The sequence below is a fragment of the Miniopterus schreibersii genome (genome assembly GCF_964146895.1).
Source record: "Miniopterus schreibersii genome assembly, chromosome: 9".
Lineage (NCBI taxonomy): Eukaryota > Metazoa > Chordata > Mammalia > Chiroptera > Miniopteridae > Miniopterus > Miniopterus schreibersii.
In genome coordinates, this window is record NC_138118.1 from 2360394 (window position 1) to 2374900 (window position 14507).

At 46.1% G+C, this 14507-nt stretch overlaps 1 protein-coding gene across 13 annotated transcripts in view; it reads left to right on the forward strand.

Annotated features, from left to right (window-relative positions):
• KMT2C (lysine methyltransferase 2C) overlaps positions 1-14507 on the forward strand; it is a 181885-nt gene that overhangs the window by 125549 nt on the left and 41829 nt on the right. For 9 of the 13 annotated variants that reach the window (XM_081147756.1, XM_081147762.1, XM_081147765.1 and 6 more), the window contains exons 24-35: positions 352-471; positions 1595-1725; positions 3907-4087; positions 7259-7363; positions 7687-7734; positions 8739-8918; positions 9058-9090; positions 9416-9547; positions 10479-10611; positions 10826-11040; positions 12916-12989; positions 14319-14501. In XM_081147756.1, the coding sequence (XP_081003882.1) occupies positions 352-471; positions 1595-1725; positions 3907-4087; positions 7259-7363; positions 7687-7734; positions 8739-8918; positions 9058-9090; positions 9416-9547; positions 10479-10611; positions 10826-11040; positions 12916-12989; positions 14319-14501 (1535 nt within the window). The remainder of the gene's footprint in view (positions 1-351; positions 472-1594; positions 1726-3906; positions 4088-7258; positions 7364-7686; positions 7735-8738; positions 8919-9057; positions 9091-9415; positions 9548-10478; positions 10612-10825; positions 11041-12915; positions 12990-14318; positions 14502-14507) is intronic. The other 4 variants (XM_081147763.1, XM_081147757.1, XM_081147764.1 and 1 more) reach the window with 3 other exon arrangements.

Below are 14507 nucleotides of genomic sequence, written 5' to 3' on the forward strand. Positions count from 1 at the left end.
TGTAGTCAGTGTCTTGTCTCTTTTCTCCCTCCGCTAATAGACAATGTAAGTTATATCATGTAAGTTACAGATACTAGTTAAGAACATTAATTTTGACATTCTGTCCTCAAATGAATTTTCATTGCTGGTTTGGTTGGTTAGTGATAAGGCAACAGTCTTTTTAACCTCTTATTTGCTTATTTCCAAACTCTTGTAGTTTTGCGTGAAAATTAGATTAATGATTTAAATAAGCCCATATTGCATCTGTAAAATGCTTTACTGTATAAGACTAAGCAACTTCACCCTTCTTACTGTGGACCCATAGTGATAAATTTGTTATTTACGAGGTTATGCAATTTTTTTTTTTTATAGGTATTGGTGGATTTATGGTACGGCAACGAAGTCGGACCGGGCAAGGAAAAACCAAAAGATCGGTGATGAGGAAAGATTCCTCGGGCTCTGTTTCGGAGCAGTTGCCTAGCAGAGAGGACGGTATGGGTTTTGTTTGGTTTAACCCCTTTGTGTTGCTATCGCTCCTGAACAGAACTGTCCTAAATAACACTACCACCTCATTGCTGCTTTTATGACCAAAGGATCCGAGTGCCTGCGGAGTTCATACCAGTGATACAGAAATTAGGTGTGATAAGGAGACGATTTGAATCCCGTAGACTATATTCCTTTGAGGTTTTTTTTTAAACAAGTTCCTTTTTTTTCCTGTGTTAAATAATAGATAGTTTAGGGACTGAATCACTTAGTTTCGTATCAGGGACTTTAAGGCCATCGCAGGAAAGGCCTTTCTCTGACTGCTGCCTTAGCTGCTTGGCATAAAACTGGAAACTTTGAGACTATGTAGTTGAAAGTGATAGTGTACTTTTAACAAAATTGTATGTTTTAGAAATACATCTTCCAATTAATATTGTCATTTTCACTTGGAGTGTCAAAGAAAGCTGAGTTGTTGGTTAAGCTGTAGCAGAACCGGCTCTAATGACGCTGCAATCATGGTCATGATCTGTACGCTTGGGTATTTTAAATGCTTTCTATAGGATGTGGGGGAGAAGTTACTGTTTTCAGCATGTGCTCTGAACAGAGTTCTTCCATTATCATGGGATGGGGTATTGTCCTGTGAATTAACAAAAATTAGAAATTGCTGCATTTGAGCCCGGCGGGCGGGGCTCAGCGGTTGAGCATCAACCTAGGATCCAGGACATCGGGGTTCGAATCCGGTCAGGGCACGTGCCCCGGTTGCGGGCTCGACCCCCCCCCACGGGGGACGTGCAGGAGGCAGCTGATCAATGACTTATCGTTGATGGTTCTCTCTCTCTCTCCCCCTCTCTGAAATCAATAAAGATATATTTATTTAAAAAAAAAAAAGACGGCAGGAAACATGCTGATACTAAATAGACACGTAATGAAATGTTATGATGCTTGAACTTTACTTACACACTTGCTGTGCGGTGCCTTTGAGGCAAGCTCGCCAGGCGCTGCGCTGTGCGCCTGGGACCGCGGTGGGCCTCGGTGCGGCCTCGGTGCGGCCTCGGTGCGGCCTCGGTGCGGCCTCGGTGCGGGCGGGCCGGGGGGTTGGTGCCGCGCATCCCTGACGCCGGCCCCGTTTCAGGCTGGGGCGAGCCGCTGCCCGACGCTCTGGCTGATGACGCTGTTTCTGTGGCTGAAAACACTGAGAAGATAAAGAAGAGATACCGGAAAAGGAAAAACAAGCTCGAGGAAAGCTTCCCTGCCTACTTACAGGTAATATTCCGCTTTACGTTGTGTTGCGTAGCTCGTTAGTGGAAGAAGGGTATTGCGTTTTGAGAAATAGATTGTTCTTGTTAGTTTCTTATTTGTGTTTCATTAGTTGCCCTCAGTGCCATTTTGGCTCCCGGGGCTCATGGAAGTTAATGCTCACCTCTGCTCCCGCCCGCCCGCCAGGCCCTCTCCCGCCGGGCCGCGCCGGGGGCTGCCTCGGACGCGGGACCCGCGGGGCCCTGACCAGCTCGGGCGCAGCGGCGGCTTCCAGCCTTTCCTCTCCCGGCCGTACACTAATGTCCAGAATCCTGCTGCACGCCAAAAAACAGACTTTTTGCCAATCTGACAAAAAAAGTGTAACTTTGATTCATTCACAACAGAAAGCCGCTGTTGTGTTGGCTGCTAACACTTTTTTATTTGACAGCCTAAGAGATCAGGGCCCCTGACCAGAGGACCGGGTGTCTGCTCAAAAGCTCACTGCAGCCCTGCCCGGGCTCAGCAGTGTCGGCCCCGTGCTCACGGCCCCGCCCCTGTGCGGGCGCCTCCACTGCACGCCTCCGTCTGTCGCTCTGTCTCCTCCCCGCCCCCTACTTCCTCCTCCAGCCCCTCCCCTTCCTCCAGCTCCTCCCCTCCCGCCGGCTCCTCCCCTTCCGCCGGCTCCTCCCCCTCCAGCCCCTCCCCTTCCGCCGGCTCCTCCCCTCCAGCCCCTCCCCTTCCGCCGGCTCCTCCCCTCCAGCCCCTCCCCTTCCGCCGGCTCCTCCCCTCCAGCCCCTCCCCCTCCAGCCCCTCCCCTTCCGCCGGCTCCTCCCCTCCAGCCCCTCCCCTTCCGCCGGCTCCTCCCCTCCAGCCCCTCCCCTTCCGCCGGCTCCTCCCCTTCCGCCGGCTCCTCCCCTCCAGCCCCTCCCCTTCCGCCGGCTCCTCCCCCTCCAGCCCCTCCCCTTCCGCCAGCTCCTCCCCTTCCGCCGGCTCCTCCCCTTCCGCCGGCTCCTCCCCCTTCCACCGGCTCCTCCCCTCCCTCCGGCTCCTCCCCTCCCTCCAGCTCCTCCCCCCTCCTCCAGCTCCTCCCCTCCCTCCGGCTCCTCCCCTCCCTCCAGCTCCTCCCCCCTCCTCCAGCTCCTCCCCTCCCTCCGGCTCCTCCCCTTCCGCCGGCTCCTCCCCCCTCCAGCTCCTCCCCCCTCCTCCAGCTCCTCCCCTTCCTGCTCCTCCCTGGATCTTCTGTGAGGTGTTACCTGCGTCTAGGGAGCTTCCTTAGGCGGTCGGTGGGAGTGTGGACGCTGTTCCGCGCGTTAGCGAAGGGCCCGCGCTCCTGCCCCGCAGCTTCTCACCTGCCGGCGGGGGCTCCCGGGCTCTGCGAGGTGACGGCCGCGCCCCCGGCGGCCCCCCCGCCCCGAGCCTGCGGCAGGGCCGTGCCCGCGCTGTGTCTGGGGCGCGGGGCGCCTCCACAGGCCCCGGGGAGCTGCCCCCGGGAGCAGCCTTCCGGGCGGTCCGCGTTGTGGGACAGAGGGAGGCAGAGCTCGCCGCGGGGAGTGCGGGCGCCCGGGGCTCCCGCCTGGCCCCCCGCCGGGCCTGGGCCCTGGTCTCTGGGCGAGCGTGCGGGAAGCAGAGGCCCGAGGAGAAGTGAGCTTGGGCACGCAGTGAGGCTAAAATGGCCACGGAAACCCCGTCCAGGTTTAGAACGTGTTCGGTCCTGAACGTGCTCGTGAACGGACACGAGGCTCGCGATGCGAGGCTTGTGGGAAAGCTGCAGGGCGGGCCGGAGCGGGCGCCGTGCTCTGCAGCAGCCTCCAGGTGACGGGCACTCACGGGGCTGGGGCTCTCCGAGCGCACGGCGCCGGCGGCCTGTCAGCTTGCCCGTCGTTAAACTTCACTGTTGCCTCGTGCGGAATTACTAAATAACCATACTGCTGTGTCTAGAAACACACTGGGAAGAATTGTGTGCTGCTGTTTGCATAACTTTCTCTTATAAAATTTTAGGAAATTGTACCTTTAAAATAAGGGAAATCTATATAAAAGAATTGATATTTCTATGTTGTTTATGTACTTATGTGTTCAATTTCTATCTTGTTAAATAACAAGCTTATCTGTTATTTCTGCCTTGTCAAAAATGGTGATAGAATTATCTGTTGCCATTTTAGAATTTTATAACTAAGTCATTTATTCTTATTTTTGTTTTGTTTTATCTAGGAAGCTTTCTTTGGAAAAGATCTTCTAGATACAAGTAGACAAAACAAGCTAAATTTAGATAATCTATCAGAAGACACAGCTCAGCTTTCATATAAAACAAGCGTGAACACACATTTCTTGGATCCTTCCTTAGATCCACTACTTAGTTCATCCTCAACTCCTGCAAAACCTGGAGCTCACGGTATGTGGAATTTTTATTCTGTGATATTATCTCCCTTTTAAATCTCTGAAATGCTTTGGTTTGGCCTCATACACAGTTTTAAAATTAGCCTTATTGAGGTGTAACTTGTGTTCAGTAATAAGTGTAACTGTTTTACGGGGCAGGTCTTTAATGTCTGGCAAATAAATGTATCTGTGTAAGTACCACCGAAATCAAGAATTGCAAAGGAGAATGTTAGGTTTACACTTGCTGAGGGTACATGTAGGGAGTGTAATTTGGCCATGAGTTATAAATATTATAATCAACCTAAGGAATTTAGATTTTTGTTAATTACACAGCCCAAAGAAATTCATAAGGACAAGAATGCTGTTCTAGGGACCCAGCTGGCAGACTGTTAATAAATGAAATCCATAGCCTTAGATCAGTTTCTCGCTGCCGACCTCGGTAAATCTTTGTTGGAGGAGGGAGGCGGCCCCGTGCAGCGGGGAATACTTGCAGCCTCTCCTTCCCCATGATGTCATGGTGCTCAGAAATGTCTCCAAATATTGCCAAATGCCCCCTACACAGTCGCCCCCGATGGAGAACTTCTGCCCTGGATACAGTGAATATGGGGACTGTTTAGTGTTAGAGGAAGGAAGGTCTGAGAACTTAATATATATTTATAAACATGTTAATACGTTTAACATCAGCAGGGCTTCTGGAGTTTAATTAGTTGGATGTATGAGAGCTGTGATCAGAACCCCCCCCCCCCCCAGATTTTTGTCTTACTAGCAATTATAATTAACGTTCTTCTGATAAACGTCCTTCTTGCCACTGATTATATTTGTTGCTCGGTTAATTTCATAAACTCAACTTGGAAAGTACTCTTACGGCAATCTTCCACTGAAAGACAGTTTGATACGTTAGGTCGTTACAGCTTTATTAACCTGGCATTATCCTGGATTGAAATGCAGGCTTTTCCTTTTTGGCGTTGACTTCTTGCCTGGACTAGAGGCCGTCTCAGCCCTCTGTCTGCATGCACGCGTCCCGTCTCCCGCTGGTGTACTGAGGCCGTGCTTTTGTTCGTTGATTTTAGCAGATTATTTCACTTTTACTTTCGTTCTGTTGTTTGAAGTATTGACCTGCTCTTGTCCATGTGAACGTGCTGTTAAAATAATGTGTCGTGAAAGACCTGTGGGTCCTTTGAAGGAAACCCCCGCTATGAAAGATGTATCTAACTAAAAATCATGGCTACCAGTTTAAAGACTTAGACGTTATTTGCACTTGAGTTTTATGAGGAACAGAACTGAAAGTGGACAGCAGCTGTACTGTGACAGGGAAGACCTTACCATACTTTATTTTTCCTTTTTTCTTTATTTGAATTTGTTTGTTGTTGTTTTTTCCACAAAACTGCTGAAGAGAAATGGTTTGATGATAAAGCCAAATGTGAGGACTAGAGTAAGATAAACATTTCGAAACTTAGCTGAAACCATGAAGTTCTCTGCTGTTGAGCCACTCCGCCTTCATGATGGGAAACCTCCACGTAGCAGTTTTCTTTCTGTTTTACATTTCACTTAACATAGTCTGTGACATCAATTTTAATGTGTTGGTGAGAGATAAAACCTGTTCAGGTGGGGGTAAACTTTTTAAACATGGCCTTTTAAAAAATGTTTGTTATGATTAGTGTACAGCATTCCATCCAAAACACACACGCACACTAGATGACCCCTGAAGGAATTATCCAGAATTTTTTTCTTTCAACTGGACTGTTGTCTAGAGAAAATATATTATTGAAATAATTTTTTCTCTTAAAACTTTATGAATATTTGGGCATGCAAGATTTATATTTTCTTTCAATTTGAAAATTATATTCTTGTGTATGTATCAATTCTATTTGGGAAGTATGCATTTAGTCAGACAAGACTATTTGTCCTGTTTTTATTTAAAAAAATCATACGTTCCCTAAGTTAAATGACTGACATAATTACGAAAGCTAGCCTAAATAGTTTTCTGCTTGTTAGGCCAGAAACCTTTGGAGTTGCCGTTGACTTCTTACTACCTCCCATTCCACATCTAACACACCCACACATTCATCCCTGCCTTCAGGCTGTACCCCACAGGCACCCACTTCTTACCTCAGCTCCCCTGTCCCTGCGGTGCGGGCCGTGCCCGGCTCTCACCTTGACTGCGCAGCAGAGCCGCTGCCTGGTCTGCAGATTGCCAGTCTTGCCAACACTCCCCCCACCTGCAGCCGCTGTGTTCCGCACATGGCAGCCAGCGCGCACCTGTGAGGTGGTAATCACACGCTCTCCGGGCCGCAGCCTCCTAGCAAGTTCCCGTTACACGTTGTACTTGAGAGTAAAGCTCCCACATACCCTTGCGTAGCTGTCTTTCTTACAACCAGCACACTGGCTCCCTGTGTTGGCAAAACCCTACCTGCTCCGTTCTGCACGTCTCCTTTCATTTACACTCGTGTGTGGTCATGTCCTGTAAAAAGCCTCCCCTGACTGACCACTTAGTCTAATGCAGCGCCGCACATCTGACTCTTAGTCCTGTCTGCTTATTTTAAAGTCTTTATGGCACTGACACTGATGTCATTTATTGTCTAACTCCCTCTGAGAGGGTAAGCTCCGTGAGGGCACGTCCTGGTTTTAGTCACTTCTCCACGCGCAGCGGCTGGAACATGCGTGTCGGCGCAGCGTGGCCGGTGCTGCGGGCACAAGTGTGGGCCAGTGCCTGCCAGTGCCCGGGGAGGGGAGGTGAGCTGGGACCACATGGCATCTGGCTTCACCTCACAGCCAACTTCTAAGTGATGGCTTCGCCTTTCCTATTTTATCTTCTGTGTTTTTATTTTCCAGATGTCATTTTTAGAGATGTCACTTTCTCAATGAATTTTTTTTTGCCTTGTTTCTTACAGTATTCTATTTCACTTTGATTGCCTATAGGCCTTTATGTCATTGTTAATACAAATTTGCCACGAAACAAAAAGTCTTAATCTTTAATGTTTTGTTACTCAAAACATCAGAGTACCTTTCCTGTGAACAAAAGTCCTTTACTTTAGAAGTAGCGATCTTAATGTTTTGTGATTCTCGCCCGTACCTCAGCATCTGCTGTACTCGAGATATGTAGTAAGTAGATGAACGAGTAAGGGTGTTTTAGAATTTAACGTCTGGGAAACTATCGAGACATTAAAAATACACTTACTGTATTTAGGTACTGCTGACGACCCCTTAGCTGATATATCCGAAGTCTTAAACACAGAGGATGACATTCTTGGAATAATTTCAGATGACCTTGCAAAATCAGTTGATCATTCAGGTATATTGAATGCTGTTTGCCCAGTGTCTGTCTTAGGATATGAGAGAGAGGTGCGTGTGTGTGCAACAAGTGTAGTCTTCTCTAAAGCAAACCAAAAAAAAATGTTTTGGTCATTATAAAAAAATTCACTATAATTTGATCTGCCTCGGCTCTCCTGCTTTAGGAGGGGAAACAGCAAGTTAGTTAATTTCTGTCGTCTTTATGATGGCGTCACATGGAAGGCGTGTTGCCTTAAAGTCTCGTGTGTCCTGTTTCTTCTCTTGTTTGCCCCTCGCCTCCGCTCCTGTGGTAATCACCCATTTTATTTGGTTTGGGTCTTGTAGGTCTTGATTTATGCACTTTCCAGGTTGACAGCTCACCTTTTCCGTTTGGTAAGAACCTGAGCAATGGATGACGGCTGACTAGAGTAGTCTTTTTTATAGTGATCTCAGCAGCCACAGCCTGTAGGTGCATGCGTATTTGTCATAGTGCTAATTTGTCACTAATCCTTCCTTTGCCTTCCCCTTTGTGCGTGCCGCTAAAGCATGGTACTGCTGTATCGTGCTTTGGGTGACTTTCTCAGTAGTTTGTTTTGTTTTGTTTTGTTTAATGAATGGTTTTATTTTTGTTAACATGTAATTTATAATTCTACCCAGGTGTTATAGAGTTAGTTTCTAATATAAAATCGAATAAGAGCAGGCTAAATCTTACTTTTTAATAATAGTAATATTGAGAATGCATGGTAAAGAAATTAGATGATAGACTACTTTTAAATGTAGTTACTGCTTTAAAAAGCAATTTGTGTGAGATAGGGCATGTTAGATCCTAAACACAGTCTGTGTTTTATACTTGACCACAGAATATTTCAAAAATATGACCTATAGTTGAAATTACTCACAGGGATTGTGTTTACTAAACATTAAGAATTTTAGAGCTTCTCATTCATTTCTGTGAAACATATCCCTTGTTTCACATGCCGCATGTGGTAGGGGAACTGTACATTAGGACCCACCTTTTCCAAGTTAAAGCTGTTACTCATGTAGTGACTGTGGCATATAGAACGTTCTCTTAGGCTCCTGTCTTAATAACGTGCTGCTCATTTTCTGTGGAAATTAGCACTTCAGACCCAGAAGTGTTCCTGTACTCATCAGGAAACGTATTTATTTAGAGTAAACTGTAACTTTAAGTGGCACCCAGTTTACAAATACACTGTGCCTAATTTTTACTAATTTTGACTATCTCGATTGATAAAACAATCCTGATTAATTCAGAATTACAGACTTCTCATTGCTCAATTTTAATCATACTGTTGTGTGTTCACGCAGGTGAATAGTGTTTTGCATTTTGTGTGCGTGTCTAGAATTCACTTTTTAATGTCTTTACCTTGTTCCTGCAGCCGGAATAGATATTGGCCCAGTCGCCGACGACCCTTCCTCTGTGCCTCAGCCAAGTGTCAGTCAGAGTTCACGACCGTTAAGTGAGGAGCAGCTGGATGGAATCCTTAGTCCTGAGCTAGACAAAATGGTCACAGATGGTAAACTATTTGCCCTACAGCTAGGCTTTCTAAAAGACATGAGTAAATATGATTTTCAAAGATTTCTGCATGCTTATTTATAATTTCATCTTCTATTTTAATGATTTCTGTGACATGCTATTTTGTATCAGTATGTTGAAATGGTGATTATTAATATTTCTATTTCTTTATTATCTCCTAGGAGCAATTCTTGGAAAGTTATATAAAATTCCAGGTAATTGTGTTCTGTGTTTTTGTTTTTAATATATCGTTTTCAGAGACAGGGAGAGGGGGAGAGAGAGAGATACATCAATGAATCATTGATCGGCTGCCTCCTGCACATCCCCCACTGGGGTCACCCCCCACTGGGGAACTAGCCCAGAACCAGGGCATGTGCCCTGATGGGAATCGAACCTTGATCTCCTGGATCATAGGTCAGTGCTCAACCCCTGAGCCACGCTGGCCTGGCTGTTCTGATTTTTTTAGTTCACGAAAGTGGCAATCCTTGTATGGCTCTCCTAGACTTTTAACCGCATGATCATTGTAATTGTGTTTCCTAGAGCTGGGAGGAAAGGATGTTGAGGACTTGTTTACTGCTGTGCTCAGTCCTGTGACCGCCCAGCCGACTCCATTGCCACAACCTCCCCCTCCCCCTCCCCCTGCACCACAGCTGATGCCCCTACACAATCAGGGTATGTACGTCACCCCAAAATATCTCCTGAGTGTGGTTCTGTGTGTATATGTATCCACGCATGTTTGTGTGTGCGTGTTTGCTAAAGCAGACTCAGTTCTGTCCCTTAGTAACAACACATACAAACTTATTGTAGAAAGCCCTCTTTTGTGACGATGGGAAAGACTAATCTCTGAATTTATCTTGGTCACACACCTCCTTCCCTCAAACTCTGGGATTTCATGGTCCACTTTATGACCAGAATCCTCTTGCTCACTTTACTGGCGGTGGGGACAGTGCTGCAGTGTCTCCCTCCTCCCTGCCCAAGTCTCAGCCCACCTTCGCTCAGACCTTCTTGCGTAGGTGTTGTGAGAACTGCGTCCCCTCGCCTGGCTGCCTGTACTCTGATCAGGCCCCAGGTTCGCTGTCCTCTGTACACCTCCATCTTCCCGTTGGTCGCAGTGCTGCCAGGACACAGACCTGTGGTTTTTAGATGGTTTTTGTATTAGTAGGAATAAGCAAAATAGAAGAACCTGTGTTTGTAAGTTTTGAATGAGGAAGAGCGTTTCCGATGAAACTTCCTAGAGTTCTCCTTTTCAGGCTCTGTGCTGGGAACTGCCGGGCACCGTGTCAGTCACAGATCACCTCCTTTTACAGAAAGGGGTGGGTGCTCTTCCAACAAGTAGCAGAATTAGATCAAGCCCAGGGCAGTCAGACCCCCAAACGTGTGCCATTTCCAGTAAACTGACACAGTAAACAGAAGTACAGAGGCCAGCTTTCAACAACATATGACCAGTCCCTCTTTAAGCAGCATTGTACAGGAAAATATTGAAAAAAAATTGCCCAACTTCATTATTATTAAATAGCAATACAAGTTTTTATTTAGAAATATATCTTCTGCTTTTTTGTTATTTATGAATAATATGCAGACTGAATTGTTATTTTCTTTTAAGATGTTTTTTCACGGATGCCACTCATGAACGGCCTTATTGGACCCAGTCCTCACCTCCCGCACAACTCTCTGCCTCCTGGAGGTGGGCTGGGGACTTTCTCCTCCATAGCACAGTCCCCTTACACCGACGCCAGGTATTTAAAGCTGTCACTTCTTGTGGCAACCCAAGTGATTTTGTTATATGAATGTTAGTCTGTTACTGTGCATGATACTAGTAGTCGTTAACATTTATGGTGCTCTTCTAAAAATCATCCAAGATTTGAGCTATTTTGTAATAATAGGTTTTAATGAAATTGTACTTGAAAGTTATTTTATCTTTATGAAGTACCATTGTGTATTATTTGCCAGGGATAAGAATCCAGCATTTAATCCAATGGCTGGTGACCCTAACAGCTCTTGGACGTCCTCGGCTCCCCCCGTGGAAGGGGAGAGCGACACGATGTCCAGCGCCCAGAGGAGCACTCTCAAGTGGGAGAAGGAGGAGGCCCTGGGGGAGATGGCCACGGTCGCGCCGGTTCTCTACACCAACATGAACTTCCCCGGCCTGAAGGACGAGTTCCCTGGTAAGTCTTGGGTATGTGGTGCTCTGTGCTGTCAGCTTCCACGTGTGTAAGACAGCCTTTGTTCTGTGGGTGTGCTTTTACTATGGTAGTGAGCCCGTGTGTCCTCGCTGATTTTCATCTAGTATGACTGTAAACAAAGCAATAGTCTTAGTTCCTTGATTCCTGGAAATATCTGGCATTTTCTTAGCCCGAGGCCCTGTGATCATTTGCATATTTCCCAGAAGCTGATATTAATGAATGAAATGATGTTTTTATGCTCTTAGTGACTATAAATATATGGAAGTCAGTGTTGTGTTCTATGTGCAACTGCACAAAACATTTCCTAGAACAGAATCTCATCATTTGTTTGTTTATTTTTTTAAATATGTTTTTATTGATTTCAGAAAGAGTGAGAGGGAGAGAGAGAAACATCAATGATGAGAGTGAGTCATTGATCGGCTTCCTCCTGCACGCCCCTTCCGGGGGATCGAGCCCAAATCTAGCCATGTGCCCTGACAGGGAATCGAACCGTGATCTCCTGGTTCATGGGTTGACTCAACCACTGAGCCACACCAGCCGGGCCAGAATCTCATCATCTAATCAAAAGTGTCAAGTTAGGCTGCATCAGACTCCATTCTAAGTATTGTCCCCATCAAAACGAACCCACTATTAGCCTCCCTTTCCCCCAGCTATCCAGTGTGCTTGAATAAAAACTGCAGATAATACAGTGGTGCCCTTTCTGAAAATTCTGATTGGCCAGAGGATGAAGCATTTGGGTTAACGAAACGTCATTTGTAGGATATTTGTGAGCAGATGCTGGTATTGTCTTGAGTTCATGTTGCTGGACAAACCGGACTGAAAAGGTTGGGCACATTCTGTCCTCAGCAACTTCCAGCCGTCAGCACACAGCTGTAAGGTTACTGGGCAGCTGGCCGCCCACCTGCAACTGCACTGGCTTATGGACGACCCTGTCTGCCAGGTGCCTTTTTGGCTCAGCCTCCTCGTGGTACTTTGTTCATTACATGTATAGAAACGAACGCCTCCTTCCCTAACGGCAGTCCCGCATTGTCCGCACAGTGCACACTTCTTCCTGTGCTTCTAACCTCACTGTCTGCCACCTACAGAGGAGCACATCTGGTCACAGCATGTCACTTTGTGTCAGTGTAATTGTTCTTAGGACAAGGCTATAGTTTAAGTAATTTTCTTTAATGATTTTACTATGTGATTATAGAACCACGTGAAACAGCAAGTAAAAGCTGCTTGTCAGCTCATCTCGATTGTCAGTGGCTTTTTTCAAGCTTCCTCTCTCCTCTTTCTCTCCCCCTTTCCCTCCCCCTTTCCCTCCCCCATCTCCTTTCTTTTAATATGGACTAAATTGTTTCTCCATTAACCACTAACTGTTCATCTCACCTGAACTTCATCTTATATACTGTCCTAACACTGAATTTCACAGAAATGGCTTGTAGGTTGTGGTTTTTCTGTATCTTGGTTATGCACAAATGCTGGTGAGAGGCGCACTTCCTCTTGGTCAAATCAATAGACTTCTCTTGAGTACAGATACTTTACAAAACTTTTAGCTTTGATTCCGATAGCATCGTACATGATTAAGGGGATTTCTAATATTTGGCTTAAATTTAACTTGACTGCTTAGCCCCTTTGATTTAAGAACTTCCTAGCTCTACATGCGAGATTGTTAACAAGGCAACACTTTATTTAGAAAATGGTTTTTTAGCCTACTGTGTGCCTTGAACGTGTACTGTACAGAGAACTTAATATAGGATACTCACTTCTGAAAATCCAGCCAGAGTGTGTCTCACTGTCAGGAGTTCACCAGCCTTTTTGCTGAGCTGCGTCCTTGTGGGCTCTGTGAACGGGCCCACCGTGTTCTCGTTGCAGACTGGACGACTCGAGTGAAGCAGATCGCCAAGCTGTGGAGGAAAGCAAGTTCCCAGGAAAGAGCACCATACGTGGTATTTAAAAAACTCCTGTGCTTTACATCTTTGAACAGAATACCTGAGCCTTGTTGTTGTCTTAAGGAAAAGATTTTCCATTGCAGAAAACATACGTTAATGCTTGTGCAGCAAACAGCTTTGTTTTCATAGTGACGTCGTAGCTCTTTATGCCTTAACATAAAGTGTGGCATTTTTATAAGCCAGCTCATGGAACCAGGATTCTGAAGATTGAACTGAAGTTATTTTAGGAGCATGTTTAATTCATTTCACTTCAGAATTGTTTTAGCTCTTCAAAGGGTCACTAAATTTTGAGGCCGCATCCCTGTGCCATTGTTTCTTCTACAGTAGGCCCTTTTTGTGTGGAGTCCAGTAGAAAATCGCTCTGGAATTTGAAGGGAACGTATCCAGACCCCTTTCAGGAGCTTTTGAGACGTGCACTTTGCCAGAGTCATTAGGGTATTTGTAAGATTCATCGTTGAGACGATGAATTGCTATTTCCCAAAGAGCCAAATTAAGATTATTGGCTGGACCTCTCCTTGCTTTCGTTTGAAAGTGTACGAAATCGACATCATTGTTTTGAGGAGTACACGCAGTTCCTTTCCAACTTGACCCTCAGCGCACACGTTGTCAGTGATAGTAGGTGTTTAGATGGAACAGAAGGGTTTTTTTCTTCTTTTAAAATATGTTTTTATTGAATTCAGAGAGGAAGGGGGAGGGAAAGGGAGAGAGAGATAGAAGGAGAGGGAGAAACATCAATGATGAGAGTCATTTATTGGCTGCCTCCTGCACACCCCCGACTGGGGATGGAGCCCACAACCTGGGCCTGTGCCCTGACCAGTAATCGAACCCTGATCTCCTGGGTCCTAGGTGGATGCTCAGCTGCTGAGCCATGCCGGCCAGAAGCTATTTTTGATGTGTCGGTAGCGCTGTGCTTTGCTTTTACTTGGCCCATCGGAGTAAGTGACAGCATTGAGATATTTTTCTTCCATGTTAAGCTTCAAACTCCAGATTTTAAGTTTGGAGGATTGATTTGATAGTTTCCTTTTCTCTAAACTGAACAAGCTGTGAATTTTTCCACTGTTGAGACAATTAGGATTGAAAATACTAGATTACGCCTGGGTTCTCTCTCCCGATCAGGTAGAGACGGTAGCAAGGGTTATAGGAGGGAGAGGTGGGCAGTGTCCAGATCTTCACATAGGAGGCTGCAGACTCCAAGGGGTTATGTTTCAACTGTTTAATGCGACTTTTTCTTGCTTTTATATGATAAAGATCAACATAGTTTTATTTTTATTTCCTAAAACTTGTTAACATATACTGGGAGATAACTTTCTGATCCCTTTTTCAAAGCAAAAAGCCAGAGACAACAGGGCTGCGTTGCGCATTAACAAAGTGCAGATGTCAAACGACTCCCTGAAAAGGCAGCAGCAGCCAGACAGTGGCGACCCCGGCTCCCGCCTCGACTCGGATCTCTTTAAGGATCCGCTAAAGCAGAGAGAGTCGGAGCATGAACAGGAATGGAAATTTAGACAGGTATGT